At 41.1% G+C, this 19,915-nt stretch overlaps 8 protein-coding genes across 8 annotated transcripts; 4 read left to right on the top strand and 4 right to left on the bottom strand.

Moving 5' to 3' along the window:
• Nucleotides 1–350: 350 nt before the first annotated feature.
• Nucleotides 351–1,409, bottom strand: SS1G_04876 (predicted protein; the record flags this gene model as incomplete). Its single annotated transcript, XM_001593399.1, has 1 exon — nucleotides 351–1,409. One exon carries the CDS (start codon nucleotides 1,407–1,409, stop codon nucleotides 351–353), a length of 1,059 nt encoding a protein of 352 aa, XP_001593449.1.
• A 1,188-nt stretch (nucleotides 1,410–2,597) lies between these two features.
• SS1G_04877 (hypothetical protein) lies at nucleotides 2,598–4,476 on the bottom strand (the record flags this gene model as incomplete). Its single annotated transcript, XM_001593400.1, has 4 exons — nucleotides 2,598–3,145; nucleotides 3,224–3,930; nucleotides 3,982–4,034; nucleotides 4,186–4,476. The coding sequence occupies 4 exons, from the start codon at nucleotides 4,474–4,476 to the stop codon at nucleotides 2,598–2,600; spliced, it is 1,599 nt and encodes a 532-aa protein (XP_001593450.1).
• A 336-nt stretch (nucleotides 4,477–4,812) lies between these two features.
• Nucleotides 4,813–5,022, top strand: SS1G_04878 (predicted protein; the record flags this gene model as incomplete). Its single annotated transcript, XM_001593401.1, has 1 exon — nucleotides 4,813–5,022. The coding sequence occupies one exon, from the start codon at nucleotides 4,813–4,815 to the stop codon at nucleotides 5,020–5,022; it is 210 nt and encodes a 69-aa protein (XP_001593451.1).
• A 1,222-nt stretch (nucleotides 5,023–6,244) lies between these two features.
• Nucleotides 6,245–6,403, bottom strand: SS1G_04879 (predicted protein; the record flags this gene model as incomplete). Its single annotated transcript, XM_001593402.1, has 1 exon — nucleotides 6,245–6,403. One exon carries the CDS (start codon nucleotides 6,401–6,403, stop codon nucleotides 6,245–6,247), a length of 159 nt encoding a protein of 52 aa, XP_001593452.1.
• A 1,490-nt stretch (nucleotides 6,404–7,893) lies between these two features.
• On the top strand, nucleotides 7,894–8,410 carry SS1G_04880 (predicted protein; the record flags this gene model as incomplete). The annotated part of the gene is made up of 2 exons (XM_001593403.1): nucleotides 7,894–8,333; nucleotides 8,395–8,410. The coding sequence occupies 2 exons, from the start codon at nucleotides 7,894–7,896 to the stop codon at nucleotides 8,408–8,410; spliced, it is 456 nt and encodes a 151-aa protein (XP_001593453.1).
• A 3,025-nt stretch (nucleotides 8,411–11,435) lies between these two features.
• Nucleotides 11,436–12,676, bottom strand: SS1G_04881 (hypothetical protein; the record flags this gene model as incomplete). The annotated part of the gene is made up of 3 exons (XM_001593404.1): nucleotides 11,436–12,103; nucleotides 12,162–12,440; nucleotides 12,517–12,676. The coding sequence occupies 3 exons, from the start codon at nucleotides 12,674–12,676 to the stop codon at nucleotides 11,436–11,438; spliced, it is 1,107 nt and encodes a 368-aa protein (XP_001593454.1).
• Nucleotides 12,677–16,738: 4,062 nt separating this feature from the next.
• Nucleotides 16,739–16,861, top strand: SS1G_04882 (predicted protein; the record flags this gene model as incomplete). The annotated part of the gene is made up of 1 exon (XM_001593405.1): nucleotides 16,739–16,861. One exon carries the CDS (start codon nucleotides 16,739–16,741, stop codon nucleotides 16,859–16,861), a length of 123 nt encoding a protein of 40 aa, XP_001593455.1.
• Nucleotides 16,862–18,991: 2,130 nt separating this feature from the next.
• On the top strand, nucleotides 18,992–19,132 carry SS1G_04883 (hypothetical protein; the record flags this gene model as incomplete). The annotated part of the gene is made up of 1 exon (XM_001593406.1): nucleotides 18,992–19,132. One exon carries the CDS (start codon nucleotides 18,992–18,994, stop codon nucleotides 19,130–19,132), a length of 141 nt encoding a protein of 46 aa, XP_001593456.1.
• Between the last annotated feature and the right edge of the window lie 783 nt (nucleotides 19,133–19,915).

Below are 19,915 nucleotides of genomic sequence, written 5' to 3' on the forward strand. Positions count from 1 at the left end.
GTGAGCCCGTAAAAACAACATCGTGGGCCCGAGTTTCAGGCTCTGCTGCTCCACGTAGAACAATCAAGGACAATGAATCCGGAGTATCTCAATAACTCTCACTTATCCACTGGGATATTGCGACGGGAAAACTACCTTGAGGATGAAATGTATTGTTTTGAAATAAAGCAAGTAAAGGCCTAATCAGTTGGAACCATGGCGACTTTGGGAGCACTCGTAACTTGAGAGGGTTGCATTTATGAGTGAACTATTTGAGTTAAATCAGGCACAATGATATATTGAACGACCTATGAAGGACTGATCAGTGAAGTGGGTATGTACACCGTCTTTCCTCAACTCTCCCAACGTAACTAAAGAAATGCCTTTTCATCAATCTTCTCTCGCTCTCGATTGCGTTGAAGCAGCAACCACTCTACCAGAAACTCGACGCTAATGACTTTATCTTTCAATTCCTCCATGAGCTCTTCATCATGAGCTTCAGTCATAATTTGCCGAATCTTAGTAGAACTAACACCATTCGACGCACTAATTTGCGAGGCACGGAATCGAATAATCGGATTTACAGGTACTGTCAAAGCCTTACACATCCACAACACACCAGCACTCTCATTGAGCTGCTCTTTCTTCTCCTCTTCTGCCTCCGTACATTTCTCCCAAGCCGTACAGCCCGGTAAATTCCTCGGAATCTCCTCTCCCTTCGGATCAAAAAAGTCAACCGGTCTTCTCGCATTAATAATAAGAAACTCATCCACCGGACCCCATTCCTGCAAGTCTCCCGGATGTAAATGTGGAGCACTTTCTATCGTCAACTTATCCCCACCCAAAAGTCCTACCAACTTGACATCAAATCCAGCTTCGGAAATGAGATCAGTCGTCATACGTAAGACTTTAATATGAGTATCCATATCCCCTACAAGAAGCTGAAGCCATCCAGATTCGACTAGCTGGTAGATTTTCGGAACCCGGTAGAAGAGTTCGTAGCGGAGTTCTTGTGGAAGAATTATGTTGCCCCATTTCTTCTTTTTTCCTTGAACAATTAATCCGGGGTCTACAAAAATAAATATGGCAGTGACACCAAGTTGGCCACGGCGCTCTGAGAAATAGCGAATTGTGGCGAGGTGGCCTTGATGGGGTGGGTTGAAAGAGCCTGGATAAAGGAGGATGTTGTTTCTGCTATTTGATTCGAGAATGGGACAAGAAGTATGGCTATTTTGCAGAGTAAGGTTATGATTGGAATGTGATTTTCCTGAGAAAAGACTGGCTGGAATCTCTCCAATATTGATAGGACTTTCCATTGCTTTTTGTAAGAAGGGTTGAATGGTGTTTGTGCGGACTTGATGAGGATCATTCAAAACAGCCGTCAGTTCTGGATTTCCATTCTCAGCTCCATCTGTAACGTTGGCCGACATTTTGTTGAAGGTGTAGCCATTACAAAAGTTTAGTTTGGAGAATAACAAAGATCGTCAAGATAATTTGTGGTTCTATTGAGGCTGTATGATGAATAAAAGGAAGATGCAGAAAAGGGGTTTGAAAAGCGCTTCTCAACGACTTTTGCGAAAGACTTATAATCATGTACGGAATGTTTTTCTGTCGTTCCAAATCAGGCCAAAATTATGGTGAATACGAAAATAGACTAGAAACGATGTTAAGTTATGTATTCACTAGTTTGATCCTGATCTCCCCTATCATCTTTTCGTATCATAGGACGGATGTCCATCCTACAGTGAATCGAAGCTACAGCTCCATGGTTCAATCCCAAGTTTGAAAAATGTTAGAACAAACCCCAGTGATTTCTCTGCATGTAAAAATCAGAGGGACATGTAGGCTTTTATTTCAAGATGTTGCCTCATCACACATATTCTCTTTTTGAAAGATCGACGTGCGCATGACCTTGCGGGCAAAATAAAAACTTGTTCTCCAAATGAGATTTTTGAGTGTGTATCGCGGGTAACATACCGTGTTATGTTTAAAGCTCGGCTTTCTATACCATCATAGACATATATCCTCGAAGATAATTGTTTTATCAATCATCATTCATCAGTGACGATGAATCCACCGCCAGTCAAGAAATCCGGGGTGTGATTATCCGTTATATACAGATCTCATTCATAATCCCAGCCATTTTGCGACCCGGTATCCATCATTCCAGATCTCGACACGTAACTCGGGCATTCTACAGGCCTTCTTTGAAACTTGTCACTGGGCTCTGTGCACCATGGATCTAATTATACTTCTCCAAGTCACGATCACAGCTAACTACCCATGCACCAAACGCATGAGATTGGTCAGATCTCTGCCGTTAATACAAATCGACGAGCCGGGATTTGATTTTGATTTGAGTCGCATAAAGAATAGCGTGGAGTCCAAACGATTGCTCCAAACCGTAGCCGATGGTCGTTTCGAAATGATGTACTAGGTGGATAACGGACAATATAGCTTTGAAAATCTATACCTCCTGACGCAAATTATAAAATATCGAAACCCTCAATAAACATTACGCCTTGATCAATCGAGGAAAGTTATCAATAAGAGCCTGCTGGGCATCATATACTACCTATACTTCAAACATGTATTGATTATAGTTGAGCAAGAAAATTTCAACCATCATTACATTTACTCCCACCCCCTTCTCTTCCTTCAATATCTTTCAACACCCTTTCCGTGGCATCTTCTCTTTCTTGCAACACTTCATCAATCGTCCTAACAGGTCCCTTGAAAAACGTATTTCCACCATACCTAGGCACCCAATAATACACCACACAGAAAAGCAAAACGAAGCCCAAAACCACAACAGCATAATTCATTTCCTGTGCATTTGGGTGTTCGTAGCTGGGAAAAAGTAGCAAGACAAAAATGAATGTCATCCATGCCACAGAATAAATTGCACTGACATAACTAATTGTATCGCCCATGTACCATACCCCCGGTGTAAAATGCCGGAATAGGAGTCGGGAGATTAAAGGCATGCAATAAGCGAAGTACAGACCCATAATAGCGAGATTGAATATACTATTTATGGCGATGGAGTTGACGAGCATGAGAAGCCCTTCTGCAAGAGTACAAAGAGCGACGAAAGAAATACCGCGGACTGGGGTTTTGTTGGATGAGAGCACTCGCAGGTAGGACGAAAATGGAAGGCCATGGTCTGGACGAGATCTAGTTAGCTTCCTTTTGCTATATACTTCATCATAAAATTCATGAGAACCAAGCTAAGACGACTAACCTCTAGCAAAAGCAAAAGTTTCTCTCGAAGCCGCGACCATTAAAATCGAGCAATTGGCCACACTCGAAACCCATAGGAAGATCAACAACGCAACACTTCCGGTTTTACCCAAACTATTGAACGCAATCTGTGCCAAAGGCTGGCCCAAAGGTGATGTCACTATACTTATTACATTCGGCCCCATACAAAATGCAATCGTTATAATGACTGCCCAACCTGTTATTGCGGCTGTTACTAGTGAGGAGACCATCGCAAATGGAACCGCTTTCGCAGCATTGCTCGCCTCTTCCGCTATAGTAGCTGCGCTTTCGAAACCAGAAACAACCCATACCGGGGTAAGAAAGGAGAGCATGAATGCCCAACCATTGTTCGTCCAGAAACCAGTGTTTTGGAAATCTGCGAAGACAAAACTCGCCGAGTTCTTGAGTTCCGAGCGTGTCCCAGCAGCAAGTGAAATAATCAGAGCGAAAAGCATAGCAAGTTGCAAGAATATATAGAACAAGTTGAGACGAGAGAGCGTTTGTGAGGGCACACAAGTCATTCCAAAAGTCAGGAAGGTGGTCGCCGTGAACATGCCGTAGTTTTGGTACTTCGTAGCCACAAAGACGAAATCTGTGTTAATACTACATATCGCACCAAGAATGAGGGTCGCTGCATATATAGTAGATGCGTATATCGATATATACCCTAAGACGTTCATATAACCTCTGGATTTTTCAGTACGCGGTTTTGACATGATCACAGACGAAAGGACTTACGCAAGCCAGCACATGAATGCTCTCTGTCGTGGTGGAGTCAAACGTGCAACCCACTATCAATAGTTAGGATAAATCAATCAACCTTTCTCAGACACTGTAACTTGCATAGTACAAACCTCCAGAAGTAGGCATGCTACTTCCTAATTCCCCCAGGCTCAAGGCAACTGGGATGAGCAACAAACATCCCACCAAGTAGGTCCATACCATTCCCACACTCCCAGCACTGCCTAAACTGAAAATCATACTCTCGGCAATTGCTGGAGCAATTCCCATAGCTCCAAAACTTTGCCCGAAAACGGTGATGTACGAAAATTCGCGTTTCAACTCAGCTCGATACCCCAAAGTTGCTAATAGTTCGTCATCCCCTGATATTGTTTCACCTTCTTCGACACCCAACGTATCAGCCGCCTTTGCCATCTGTTCCGATTGTGATATTGACAGGGGCTTGCGGCTATCATGCCCCCCTTTTTCGGAATATTTAGTTTCCTTAGACATGACGAAAGACACCACTTGATGTATGGCAAAATATTGATGACTAAACTATCTATCCGATCTAACTTATGTTTCAATAAAAATTCACATAAATGTGGTAACAAATTGTAGAAATTTGAGGAAAGAGGACTTGGGGAATATCAAAAAATGGGGTATGAAATTCTTTTAGATTAAATCCCGAGCTCCTTCTATCAACACTCAAGATAAGGAAACCATCCGCAAAATGATTAAGGTTCCTGCATCATCCAATTCTTGAGCCTCAACATGCAGCAATGAGCATAAAGAGTTCATTCTTGTAGTCTAGTAACGATTGCTGTCGTACATGGAGAAGACAACGTAATGCAAGCCATGCAGTGTCATGGTGAAAAAGAAGTGTGGAATGTGAAGATAAGGAATCCGGGGAGCATGCTCGCTAGTGGACAATGTGTGAGAGCGATAAGAAACCCCCGGAATGACACACTCAGCCTTAATGCTGGAGTCCCCAAGTCATCTTTCGAAGCCATGAACATGGAGGCTATGAAGATCGATATCGATAAGCAATTCGATTGAGTAACAAAAATAATCATGATGGCAGGGCTTGCGTACCTAGGAAAGAGATATGAACCTGTAGTTTGATAACCCTTTATTGGACCATTTTTGAGATGTGACGTCGTCATTCTGCTATCTGATCCAATCCGTCCCAAATCAAGGGCAGACTGCTCCATGGGAAAGGCAAGTGTATTACCGTCGCGACCTTCCTAATTTCATACTGTATGATTCATTCAATCGTAGATAGCTTTTATATCGCGCTGGGATATCCCCATCGACCAATAACATAAAGGAGGTTCGTAAAATCTCATGTCGCCTTATCGATGCAAATCACTTGATTAGCTGCGAACGAGGTAGATAAGTAGATATGAAGCTTTCCAGCTTCCGCCGTCTTTTCCAGAGTGAACGTCGGCTCGAGAACATGAACAGAACTGGAGATGATTCGTTTTCATTTCCGATGACGGATAAACATATGCATGCTTTGCAATCACGGGTAGCTGGAGTTGGCTTCCTTGATAAAATTGAAGAGGTCAGTGACGTGAACGAATGTCAAATTGTGTGTTCTAAACAGGTAAAATAGTGCAGAAACAAGACCAAGTAAGAGATTATGTCATTTTTGGAGTGGAAATGGTGATGTTGAGAATATGAAAACAAATTGCGAAGGAAGAATATTTGTTGCTTGCCATCTGTTCCGAGTCAGGTGATTATGTAAGTGAAAGACAGGAATAGGAAGGAAGTAACAAACGAAAATGTGTCATAAAAATGCCTTTTCAATTATCAGTTTACATCCATCCTACCTTTCTATTTTCACGAGAAACGGCAGTGTTTTTGGAAGGCATCTACTTACGATACAGAAATCGTTACCAGTATGTGCCAGCAGGTCACTTGGTTGCAAGAGGAATGGAAACACCTTTTTTTCGTGAAATATTGTGAGATTGATAAAGTCCACACCAATTCATATTGTGAAGTCGGTTGAGCACCTTCGATAATCTTTAAAATCTATGACACGGTGAGGAGGTTTCAGGCATAGGTGCTAGGACTTATGCTAGACGTGTCGACATGTCATTAGAGTCCTGGATTACAGCGTGGTATTCTTCTCCTCCATTCAATTTCAAATCGAGACACATTCACATCATACCGAGCGTTGGATACAAGTGAGTTACGGTCGTGCTAATACTTTTGCAAGCGCTTTCTCGACATCGAGATCCACGAATCTATCCCCACACCCACATTGAATGTCTGGCTACTTTCCACTTCTACCTTTACCTTCTTGCTTCGCAGCATCACATAACTTACGTAATGCCTCTCCCATTACCAACCGAGCCTTTTCCTGTCTCCCTATTTGTTGGGCGTAAGGTTTCAATGCCTTTATACCTAGCTCAAGACTTTTCTCTTTCGACATGAATGGGACTTTGATCGATTCAGTCGTTGTTAGACCTTAACCAACCCTATTTAATCAGCTTCTCAGATAATAGCTTGGTGAGAATGACAATGATTGGCCTCGTTTAGCACTTTTAGCAGCGTCTGCTCGATGACAATCGGTTCTTCAGCCATTCCGCTCAGGCCTGGATAATTCGTTGCCATCTCTTCAACCTGGAGTCCAATTACCTTGAGTCATTGAGCACTTTACTTTGATCATTGTCGTTACTGACGCTTTAGGGATGATTAGAAATGCTACGAGTTATCACTTACGCATTAGTATTAATGTGTACAACAGAGGCTGCAATACAAGAAAAAGCATACGTTGAGCACACCTAATAGGCCGCCAACTACAAAGCCTCCCCACATAAATTACTTTGGAAAAGCACTTCCTCTTTTGTCATTATGCTCTCTATATGAAAGAGAAGATACCTCATTTTAACACTTCCTAGGTAAGATCAGATTGACGTGCGATTCATAATATTAGCTACATAGTCTGATATTTTGGAATTAGCCACACAAGAGAAGGACGCATACTCTTCTCCAGATCGAACAAGTATCACGCCGAACTTACAACTCGAACGCAGTACTATTATCCTTTAATATGACACTATGCAAATATCTTCCAATTTCACTTATGAATTCATCGATATCATCTTCAGATTGCGTATTGCTGATATGTATATTTCCAACGGTGTATGATGATATGGAGCCACTGGAATTTCGCGAAAATTAGCTGCAGTGGAACTCCACCTCAAGGCTTGAATAATATACAAGACTTGGGATCACAAATACAGAATTCGTCGGTTTGTGTTTCGTGGAGCCTCAGCGCTAAACAGCAATAAACTTTCCGTTTAACCTTCTCATCCTCACGGAAAACCACAGAATCACCAAGGGAAACTTGAAAGCCCATGGAATGTGGCTTTCTGTTTTGTTCTTGCCTGCTGAGGTGCTGCGGCGGGTTAGATATTGTTGGATATCATGCCCATCGTTTACAGGCACCAGCTGTCTTTAGCGCATGAAAAATTTCATGCCATGATAATTTAATTGGAACTCCCAAGACTTTTGAAATTTAATTGTATGCAAGAAACCACCACACTGTCTTCACTGGATAGTGCATTCATACTCACTAAAAACGATAGTTCGTCCTTAGAAGAGGTGATTGAAAACGCCTGATGGTAGTTTTGTCAACTGCTTACAGCACTGCCTATTTGAGATGCAATATTCCGAGTAGAGACATGCTCCTGACGTTTAATTCGTGCCACTTTTTCATATAGTGGCGGGGTGAAGTCTCGGTGCGACTTAAACAGCTGGGCTGCATCCGTACGACTACTAAGCCTCGCGACAGCCTTGATGGTAGGATTTTATAGAAAAGCTCTGCTTGTCCACATTTATGCTGCCAAAAGGAAGTCCAGCCTATTTGAAATTGTTTTGTTGTTCATATCAAACTCAATTTTGAAATAACTTCTCACGATGGCAGAAGTCCTCGGTGGTATTGCCAGTGGGATCAGTATCGTGCAGCCCGGGGGGAACCTTGCGTCTGGCATCATCAAACTTAAAGATTACTGGGACCAGATCGAGGACGCACTGGATAATATAGCCTTTCTCATGCGAGAGATCGAAAGTCACCAGGTCATTCTGCGTAGTATTCTCGAAACGCAGGCAAGAGTTAGGTATCCAAATCAAGCTACCGGAGGATTTTTTGAACATAGCATAAAACTATGCCAAAATGCTTGTAGAGAGTTAGATGACCTTGTCACCAACCTGGCGAAAGATGTCAGTTCCAACAGGAAATGGAGACGGAAATTAGGATCTACCAAAGTTGTGCTGAAAGCAGACGAACTGAAGAGGTTGAAAAAGAGAATGAAAAGCGCCTCCAGATCCTTATATCTAGCTATCTCCGGGCAGACCAAGTAAGTTGCTATGGAATTTGTGAATGGAGTACTAACAAGCCAAAGTACAGTTTTACAACAGCAATCGTCGACCATAATCTCAAGTGTGCAGGCCTTAGATCATTTATTGATACAATTTCAAGGTCATGTTTTCTATCCACGCGTACCAGAGTCTATATCTAAAGCATCGATGAATAGCGCAGTCTTACTAAGATGGTTGCCGTCGCGAAAAAGTCAAGATCCCATGTTCCGATCATGGATGGCGTGCTTAAACAGTCTTCTTTCGAATATCTCGAATATGGCTCTACCAGCTCTTCTACATGGATGACATACCTGTTTGGATCATTCCAAAGTCGAAAACGGGATCAAAAAGACCATACAGTGAAGGTCCAGGAATCGAAAGCTGTCTATCTCCTTCCAGCATGGATTTCCATCACGGCATGGCAACGTCTGTACATCAAAGACTTATCTTTCTTGAGATGGAACTTTGAGATCCAGTCTTATCGTACCTTGGACTCAAGCTCAATATTCTTTCAATCCATAATCAATGGTGATGTTTTTAATGTGAAAAAAATGTTACAGGAAGGAAGAGGCTTTTTAAATGATAGATTTTATTTCAGTATTTTTTTTTTTTAAATATAACTGTCTATCCATACAAACTGAAGCTGATAAAGTTTTTGGGAGTGACACCTCTTCATGTGAGTCCTATGACCGTCTATGAGTCTGTCTCCGCTTCCAAGTGTCTAATGTTTCACAGATTGCGGCGTACAATTCTCATATTGATATGTGCAAATTGCTTCTTTTGGCAGGTGCTGATGTTTCAGCTGGTGACCATGCCTCAGGGTAAGAGCTAGATTGACTCGATGAATTTTTTGGCAATAGCTGAATCAAATCAAGTCGCACACCTTTGGGACAGGTAGTAGCTTTAGCGGGCCCCCCCTACACGATGGAATACAGGCTCAAGCAGGAGCCTTTTGAAGTAGTTCGCATCCTGACTGAGAGGGGCGCGGATGAAGAGCTTCTGGAAGATACGACCATTTTCGAGTCTAGTCATGGACCTGAGGATGTATTCAATTACATTCAACACCACACATTTTGGAAGGAGCCTTCATTTGCAGAAAAGCGCATCGTTTTTACGAGAATGATTAAAGAAAAAGGTCTATGGGCAGATGGGGCCCAATTAATTAGATCATTTCTTGGTGGACCGAATCTCTCATCACGCATTATGCTACACAGAACTGAGACCCCAATTATCGAATTATTCGGAATAATGTGGGTGAGACTTGCAATAGTGAGGAGTTTTAAAGCTAAAGAACGTTGGAATGATCCAATGCTTGTTCAGTCATCTAAGTCATGGGAAAAGCTTGTCCGTGAAATGACAGCGTCTGGAATTACTCTCCATGGTCCTTATGGTCCTTCTTGTTACGAAATGACACCTCTACAAGGATCTCTAGTAGATTCTTTAGGCGTATTTGGGATAAGTCACTGCGAAATATTATTAGACTGGCTAGAAATTCTTTTTTTGAGTTAATGTCGACCTTGAACGGTACGGAAGGAAAGAAATGGCGTTGTTTAAGCGCTATAATAGAAAGAACTGGGCACCGCTATTATTCTGGACTCCAGTGACTCACACGGCACAAGTGAACTACGTATACACGGCACCCGCGGACCGCATCGACTGGAAGGTGAAGTGCAAGTGGGGATATTCTCATATCGTTGAGTTTCGCTACGGTCCTCGTCCAGAGGATTGGAATTTTTGGTTCTCAGAGCCAACGGATCAATTTGCTGGAGACTTTGGTCCCTTATCGAAGACCCCCCTCTAGCTAAACTTATTCCGGGAGCATGGGTGGACTAGTCTTCGCGCCTCTTACACGACTTCTATAGTTAAAGAGCAAGGTGTGGGTAGCTTATAGACGCATCTTTGGTACGCGAATAACACGCGAGCATCACTAAGCTTGCCGGGTTATTCCATGTCATGGTTCTTTTCACATTCGGAAATACAGTGCATTTTTAATTGTGGATTGGTGGTTTCTACGTCAGCTGATACTTCTAATTTGTATTTCCTATTGACATCTTGAAATAACTAGTATTTCAAATGACTGCCGTATCAATAAGTCAGTTTCCTAAATTTTGTTTTGAATTTTTCGCATGTGAGCCTCAGCTTTTGATTTGGGATACGGAGCATGTATACTGGATTTTCGTTTGCCTTTAGCTAGCCAAATTATTCAATTTCTATGAACCTTTAACTTAAGACTCCAAAACATAAACGCGGACTCCACCTAGATTTACTATCTCGCTTGCCATTTCCACAACTTTGCCGGCCGACTACCTTGGGCTTAAGCTTCAATGATTGGTGCTCTGTATGTATCTCTGATAATTTTATATTTTTTCCCTCAAACTCAGGCATCGATAGGGCACGACTGTGCCCTAAATCGCATATTGAATCTTTTCGTTGAATATTGATATCGTGCATGCCGCCGGCTTTATAAAAATTTCTGCGACTTTCGAGGTATAGGTGACTCGAAAGTGAAACCAGGATTAGATATTTGTAATCTGTTCAAGGTATTTGATTTTTATAGGGTAGATATCATATCTCGTTTGGGTTTTATGGGGTAATTACTTAGCAATATTGTTGGGTGTTAGGGTACTGCAGGGTAAATATCATGATATATTTATAGGATAATGAAATCACTGATCAATATACTTCAATCAAATAGCCTCACGTGTTAGATACCCCGCAATACACTGACATCCAGAGCATTTCATTGAATTCCTAGTTACGCTACCTTGTATAGCTCGAGCAGGGTGGGTTTTCGGCCGGTTTTAGCTCGGGTTACCCGGTATACCCTACCCTTTGCCTAAACCTGGCACTGTGAAATGCATCGATACAAATTGCTTTCACTTCTTTGAGAACTCCAGCACATAACAAGTGTCATAATGATTATTAAATCTATTCATTTTAAATAGAGAAACTGAATGCAGCCTAAAGACTGTTACAGACAGTTAGAAGAATATATATAAGGGGCAAAGCACGGTCAACTCCGCCTCCACAAATCTCGTCAATCCTCAACGCAACACTTCATTACTTTTCCTCTAGCCCCGCCACAACTCTCATAACTAGAACTATGGGTATAAAACCATAGGGTCAACACCTTGAGCCGTTCCCAATGTAGTCTCATATTGCAATTTCCACCACTCGACTCTCTGGCGGTCCTGCATAAACTGTCTGAATTGACTAGTTTGAGTAGTGTTACTTGTGTACAAAAAGCCACCAATATCCAAACTTTTCCTGACTGATCCCTGAGTGGCATTCTTCTGGTTCTCATCACTTGTCATCCAAGCTAAGAACAATTTAGCAGTATTCGGTCTCTTAGAAGAGGCAAAAGCCGCAGCAGTCTGAGTCCATGACATGTGTTGCTCTGGAGCCTCTGGAACGACGGAGTGAATGGTTGTTGCATTTTCAGGAGGGTAAGAGGTGAATGTGAGAACACGTCCTTTCGGTGACAAACCGGAAGCGGATGCGTTGGCGCCGTTATGGTTATCTCGAATAACGAAGCCAGGAGTAGCGGTACCGCGGACCCATTGGACGTCTTGGTTTGCCAATTTCTCCAACCACTCAAACCCATACTTTTCAATGATAATGGAGAAGAGATATGCGATCGCGTCGTCATCGTTAGGATAGGTCGCCACAATTTTACCCTTCCATTTGGAATCTAAAAGGTCGGCATAGCTTTTTGGAACCTCAGATTCTGATACATAGGTGCTATCATAGACAAAAGATCCGAAGCTGTCTGAAAATAGAGTAAATACGAGAATTCTGCGGAATAGATAGTACGGATAAATACTTACCAACACTAACCGGCAAAAAGGCACCGTCAAGATCCTTCTCTCCCGAATACAAATCCTCAAAAGTTGGTGGCTTGTAGAACAACAAACGACCTTCCTCCTTCCATCGCTGAAAATCATGGAGAGTTTGAAGCATGGCAATATCGACAGTCTCGCTGTTATTCCAGTATGCGCGATCAATCCGGCTGTCGTGGTATTTCGATAGGTCGACAGTGAGATCAAGCGAGATCTTTGGGAATCGTGCGGCCCAGGCATCTCTAATACCCTGACCTTGAACTCCGGCTGGTAACTTGTCAATACATATCTGTATGGTTGAAGACTTTCGCGTTCAGCGCCAGTCACGGGAAAGTTTACTTACCATCACCACCTGCAGCTACGACCAATTTTCGATCTTCTTTAAGAGCCTCGGAGTAGAGTTTATCGATCGATGAAGTATCAATCTCGACAGGCTTGAGTCGAGCAAGTGAGGTGCCGAGTATGCTGCTCACAGCAAGGAGTCGGGTGGTTGGGAAATACATTGTGAGATAAAACCAGACAGGATGCTTTCAAAACTAGAAAAGAATGGCCTTGATTCTTAGTTTGCTGCGGAATAGAATAGCACTACAGAGAGAGGAGAGAAGCTCTTATATGTGTGCTCCAAGAAAGAAAACATGGGTGAGCATGTCGACAAGGCAGACCATCATCGTATCCAAAAAGCTCGCCATCTTTGGATGGCACTTGCACTATCCCCAATTCAACCCTGATGCTCCTGTATGTATTTTACCTTGCATGACTTCTAAGGATTAAAAATTATGATAAATCACACTAAACCTCTAATGCACGACTCTTTTCAACGGCTCCCACCTGATGCAATGCAGCGCTAGTGGGTCCCGCTGCGGTAGTTTAATGGATTGATTGCCGGTATTGGTACCGGTATGGAAATATCAGCCGGTAAATACCCTGGATCGGCTGGTCCCTGACTAGGTAGAGTGCGAAAAGATGGGGTATGCTCCGCACCGAAGCCCGGCCGTCAATAACCTCATTGAAATGAGATAACTCTAAAAAGAAATTTGAGCCAGTGATATCATACTTAACTTTCGGTGATAATGATAAGCTTCTTAACCTTGAACATCAGGAAATACACTTGCTTAATTCTAGATAGTTAAGAACTCAGTAACTAATAGAGCTAAAACCCAAGAGTCTAAAAAGTGCTCCCTTTGAAGCGATTCCAATTATAAGACATAGCTTTGATGATAATGATGATGGTGATGATGATGTCGATAATGATGAGATTCAGAGTCAAAATATTGTGGAAAAAAGATTAAGAGATTCCAGTCTTTGAAATGTCAAAGCTCTAGCCTTACGCGTCAAAATATCAGTCCTTCCCCAAACAAGTAAGATGCTCGCTTAATCTTCGATTCCCCCGAAAACTCTATCATATCTAGCATAGATTGACAGGAACTACTTTGTAAATGTTACTTCAAATAGCCCTACCTGCAAAAGCTAAGCCCGTACGGGAATATGTTGCATGCGTTTCCACAGAATGGATACCTACGGAGGTCCAAAACATATTGCCACACCGCCTTAGATTCAGGGATAGGGTTGGGTGGCAGAATGATTTGGCTGATGGCAAAACAAAGGCGGTGTAAGAATATACACACCGTAATATTGCCGTCCGGAGTAGGGTTAGGCTGTTAATATTATATAGTTTAAATATAGATCAAAATTTTGACTTTTATATATATTTTAATTTATATTATATAAAAATCAAAATTATAAAATAGATTAAAATTATTTCAAAATTAATTAATTATATCATTATTTTGATCTTTTAATAATTTTATCTTTAATAATTAATAAATGAATTAAAAATTAAAACTTTCTAATTAATCAGTTACGATCACGTGCTTGATGTAATGTATAATCTAGTTCTGTTCTATGTAAAGGGCTCATCGCTAGTGCGAAGTAGTCGGGGGTATCATTGCCCGTCTACCGAGACAGCCAACAAAAACGGCAATGCTTATACGATATTAAAGTGGAATGTTAGGAATAGTCCCTCTCATTGGCTAACTACATCAAGGTTTTCGCCGACAAACTAGGTTATATAGGAAGGTGTTTTGTGTTATCTGATTGCATGTGTAAACTCTATGTAAAATCAAAATCTGTTATACTCTAAGGGGAGTTTATTAATTTCCTAAGTCATTGGTGAGGAACTCCATGGTCTTTGGTCCCTGTCCTCCTGCAACTTCAAGAAACTGTAGTAATCCAAATCTGTCTTGAATCTTTTCCCGATTCGGTTATTCATGCTTAGCCCGACAGTACTCATGGTTAAACCCGATAGTACATTCCCTTATCACATCTTCGATTGTAGAAGAAATGTAGCACCGAAACTCGGTGGATTGAGGTAGGCTATCACAAGTAGCTCCAATGGAATTAGAGCTTTACAACTTGAAGAAGAGAAATTTTCATCTGATATTCTGCCTTATAAAATAAGGCTACTTGATATTTTCTTAATTGAAAAACGCGCTGAATCCGCTGGGTTTTGACGATTAGATCAAGCACCAACAAAAATCTTAATTTTAAGCTTAGACCCTGAACCTACGTGAAGACAAGCTTGGCGTGGGGGAGCCGTTGACCCCGCTTAGCATCCCTATTAGGCCTCTTGGCGTTATGACTACCGGTATGGCGTGTGCTGCAAGGAGTGATTATAGAACGTAGGGATATGAAGTGGCGTGGCAGGAAAAAACATATGCAGGTGAGGAGGCTGAGGATAGGAAGCGGTGATTTCAGATTGAATTCTTATTAGACATAGAAAGCTAGCATACATGGATGTCCAATTCTATGAAGCCTTTAAGGATTTGACAACATCTAGACTTTCCAAACCAGGGCGACAATCCATACAAGATTTCAAGTCATTGAAGCTATGTATGTTCAAAGGAACCTTTCGGGCAGTTTCGAGTCAATACTTTCATCGGTGGATGACACACATCTCACGAGTCTTAAGTTTGGAATAGTTAAATGAGCCAAGACCTCTCAAATTATCTTTACTAGGATCTTAAAAGGCCGGTGTAGTCCTTTGCTCTCTCTTTGACTCATCAATGTCTCACGGCATCGAATTTTATATTACCATCAGTGCTAACAGCGAGCTGCAGAAAACAAAACAATCACTATTGCACATGCAAATGCAAATGCAAATCACGTCAACCTCTGGAATCCACACAATCTTAAAAGAGTCTTTCCAATCTCCTTCCTATCTGATCTATTCTCCATCAAGGTGTCATTGCAGTAGACTAAATTCCAGCTCAAACACAACAATTCCCATTTGACATGGACAATTCATCATGAGCTCAGGAACCACAAGTGTGCCAGCAGTAACGAGTATGGTACTGAGATTCAGGTAACTCTACCCATCAAAGCAATCAAATACATTCCTATCTCCGTCCACAAGATAGAAACCCCCTCAAAACATTCCAGCTCTCTCGCATCCAATAAACTGGACTGGAGATCTGTCCCAGAATCTTCTGGCTAAGAAACCCACGGAACTCCGTGTCAAAGACCTATACCGCTTCTCACATGATCAACAAATTAAATGAGATCAGGTTAGAATCGTGGATAGGAGCAAAGTGATTTTATTTTAATCTTCCACGATCTGGAAGTATTGTAAGATTACGACAAGTGACAATACATATGATGGATACCTACACAATACATTCTCACAACTTCAACTTCTTATTGAGAACTCCAAGTAATGTAGACTGCTTACTTATATTAAGTATCGGGAGCATGAAGTTCGTGATTAACCATCATCTATCATCCATCAAGCATCGAAAAGACCCATGAACTCCAAGTCTCAGGCTGTCTTCTCTCATCACACCTCTTCTGTAACTTTGAACACTTATCAGTAGTAAGTTTCAATACAGATAAAGAAGTTCATAATGGAATGTACAAGGACACCCTCAAGGTATTCGATCCATTAACACACACCAGAAATTACTACGATACTATTGCCAACAAGTTTCACAATGATTTCCCTTCGAGGAACATGATCTAGATCTTACTTCCATTGAACATACAAGAAGACCTCATCAAGCTCCTACTAGAGTCTAGAAGTGATAGAACGAATTTACTCACAAGCTTATTCGTCTCATTGACCTAGGGTAGAAAATGTCGAGGTGGTTATTCATGCTTCTTTCTTTGCTTATATCATAATTGTGATATATCTTCAAACAACTTGCTTGTCATTCTACACAGCGCAAAATAAATCTCACTCCAATTACAACCTCGCACGTCTCTGCATATCATAAACAATATCCCTTTAAAACCTATATACAAATCTACCCACTAAAGCCTCACTTCCAACCCTCACTTCCAACCCTCACTTCCAACCCTCACTTCCAACCTCTCACCATCTACTCAACTCCTAAAGCTAAAATCCTACCTACATCCCAAAACACCCCTCCATCACCATAAAATAACATAACCCATCCCAATCATCAATAACGAAAATATCAACCATACAAACACACATAAGCATAAATAAGCATAAGAATAAACACCATCCATTCCAGCATCAAACTTCAAATCTCTCCAGATTTCCAAAAATGGCTTCTCCCAGTAAGATTTTTGCTGGAAAGATCATTACGATTATTGCTACCTATATTTCTGAGAAAGGTATCCGATTGCAGGAATGCGAAGGGCTCGTTGTGAATGACAGAGCGAGTTAGATGGCTATTGAGTCTGTGATTACTAGGAGTACAGGGTAAAGTAGGAGGGGATCTATGAATATTAATATCAGATTCTATGGGGAGGGGGGATTTCCAGCTCTGATTGAATGGTTACTGTTGGTACGAGAAGGATACGGAAGACGTAGCACCCACGGATTACGTAGGTCCTGTATGTCTAATTGTATTCTGTCTAAAGAGCTAGCTACATATTGAAAGTAGTAAGTCTTATATAGACTTACTAAAAGAGCTAGTCTCTTTCGCGTTCGCTTAGTTCTTTATTACAGTAGTAATTGAATTGAAGTCATTCACTTCGTTCACACAGTTACCTTCGGCTGGGTCCCCGACTCTTGTGCTCTTTCAAGTTGAATTGATAGATTCTATATAATATCAAGAATTTCCGTAATTATTAGATTTATAATATAAAGGGAGAAGAAATAAAATATGAAATTAGGAGCTAAATCTGCTATATAATGACTTTTAAAATTCATTTAAATCTATTTCCCATGAGTGCAGGATTATTTTAAACATCAATTTTCTACACTCTGTCATTTTATTGACTTGGTCACGAGAAACAAGAAACTGTTTGTGTGTATAGTTATACATAAACTTTCCACTCCGTCAAAGACTCAAAGTATATCCAAGCAGAAGATAAAAAAAATATATGAAATTGCCGTGCTAGTATCTTTTCGTTTTCCATTAAAATCTCACAAGCCTACAGAGTAAGTGATACCAGATAGAAAAAAATGAGTAAATATAAGAGCGGTAATTGTCCTTATCAACTATACAGTATATGAGTAACAGAAGTTAACGGACAAAAATATGAATGTTTATAAATATATGTATTATACATTTCATCCATTTCTAGATACCAGATACCAGAGATTATCGATCGAAACAAGTTGACAGAAAAAGAAAGAAAGAAAAAAAACAAGAAAGAAAATGTATTTGAAATATTTACTGAAATTTCTCTCGATAGGAATGATTTGATACCAGAGTATCGCAGTGCGAGATGGGAGTCCGGAGACTCAATACGGAATGAGTGGGTCGCGCACACCTTCCTCACTACCTATCAATCAATATAGATAAACCCACGAAGTCGAGAACCTTCTTGAAGAGATCAAGGTCTCTCGGCATGTCGAAGTGATGCTTAAACTTCAGGAATATCTAGATTGGAAAACAGTGACATAATCGTTGGTTTTATGAAAGGGCAAGGAGTAGACTAGTGGCACCACAAGACCGTAAGATTTATTGGCAACATTTAGCACCTGTTATGTTTTAACAGCATGCATGAGAAGAAAATGAAGCTTACAAAATAATTAGTGCAATCGCCACTATATAAGCACGCCATCCTCAATACTTTCCTCGCAGCATAGATCATCAGCCGAAAAACTTTCCTTATGGCATACAAGATAAGTCCGATAAAATCACATCTGATTTTGCGGCCAAAACCAATATCTCTTATTCAGTCCATACGAAACTACCCGATGATATGCTGGTATCCCGTGATTACTACTCACAGTCTCCGTACATCTGTGTTGAAGAAATTACATATTTGAGCGATGTTTAGCGAGTATATATGCTCGCTTTAGCCTTTTCCAACCTTAATGGGAACATATTGCTATGTTTACTAAATAATATTGAATGAATAAGCTGTAATATGTGCATCTGCATCAGGAATTCGGGATGATGGTTTTCGAATTGGGCGGGTTTAATGCAAAATGGTTTGACAGAGCTATCATCGAGAATTGCATCGAATCATAATCTTGATGCCTTGATTAAGGTATGTAGAAGAGTTGTATATGGGGACACTTTTCCCTTGATACTAGAACAAAGCCACTCAAAGAAAAGACACCGACAAACAAAAGTTGTATGATAAGCAAAATGATGCTGTCTAAGTCATGACTCATTTGCCCTCGCTCCATTGAACCTCGCCACCACAATCCAACATTCATCAAGTCCTCTAACCTGGAATATTCTTCATGCCATAGAGGTCCCAGTCTTCGATCCACCCCATATCTACACATTTCCATCTACATCATACACACTCCTGCATGCCCATCAAGTGCAATTCTCATTAACGCACCCGTTAATATTGAAATATCATATGCACTAGCAGACTGGATATCTGAAATGGTCGACAACAAAACTCTCACCTGCATCTATATTACTCACGGATGCGGCGACCATTTCTTTGGCATTCCAGTCCTCCAGCGACGTTCCTCTGGTGTAATGGCTGTAGCTACCGAACAAACTATCGCACAAGTAGCCTAAAAATTGAATTATGCTTAATTTGTCAAGCTCTGATCTTCCTCGTTTCCGATCAGATACCTACGCAGAATGAAAGAATTCAACGTTGCCGTTTGATGGAAAATTCTATCTCGAGGATCATATGCTTCAGGCTGTTGAAGTCGGACAATAGGACATATATAAAACTACTGTTTTATACGTTCCTTTACTAGAACTTGTGGTGACTGGAGATGCTGTATATGGAGAATATTTCCAACATCTCGTTGAGACAAACATTTCCGAGTTGAGAGCGGAATGGATATGAATCATTGATAAGATTGATAATTTACAACCAAAGATTGTTGTGCCTAGTCACAAGCAGATTTGAGATGGGTATGGAACGGGTCATTTTGAAAAGACGAGACAGTGTATCAAAGACTGAGCGAATTTAATCGAAGTCGCAACGAATGCTAGGATTTTGAGAAAAAGATAACCACTTTATACCCGCAGAGAATCGGGAATTGAATCCTGGAGCTTATTATTGATGAGGTACTCCCAAATCAAACCAGTATGAAAGGTAAAACCTATTCCAGCACCTTTGATGTAGGAGATGGAAGATAGTTGTGATCTGTAGTAAAGGTTACCAAGAAAAACGGGAAATATTCCGTAGCAGTCAAATCATTCAATAATGACCTTAGCTAACCAGAGAAGCAATCCGCATCGGTATATATGTCGTTAAATGAAGCAGACCTCTGTTTTCAAGAAGTAATAGTCACAACAAAAATCCTGTGTTGAAAAACAATCATCCACGCCTCATTACCGTGCACC

The sequence above is a fragment of the Sclerotinia sclerotiorum genome, genomic scaffold, assembly GCF_000146945.2.
Source record: "Sclerotinia sclerotiorum 1980 UF-70 scaffold_6 genomic scaffold, whole genome shotgun sequence".
Taxonomy (NCBI): domain Eukaryota; kingdom Fungi; phylum Ascomycota; class Leotiomycetes; order Helotiales; family Sclerotiniaceae; genus Sclerotinia; species Sclerotinia sclerotiorum.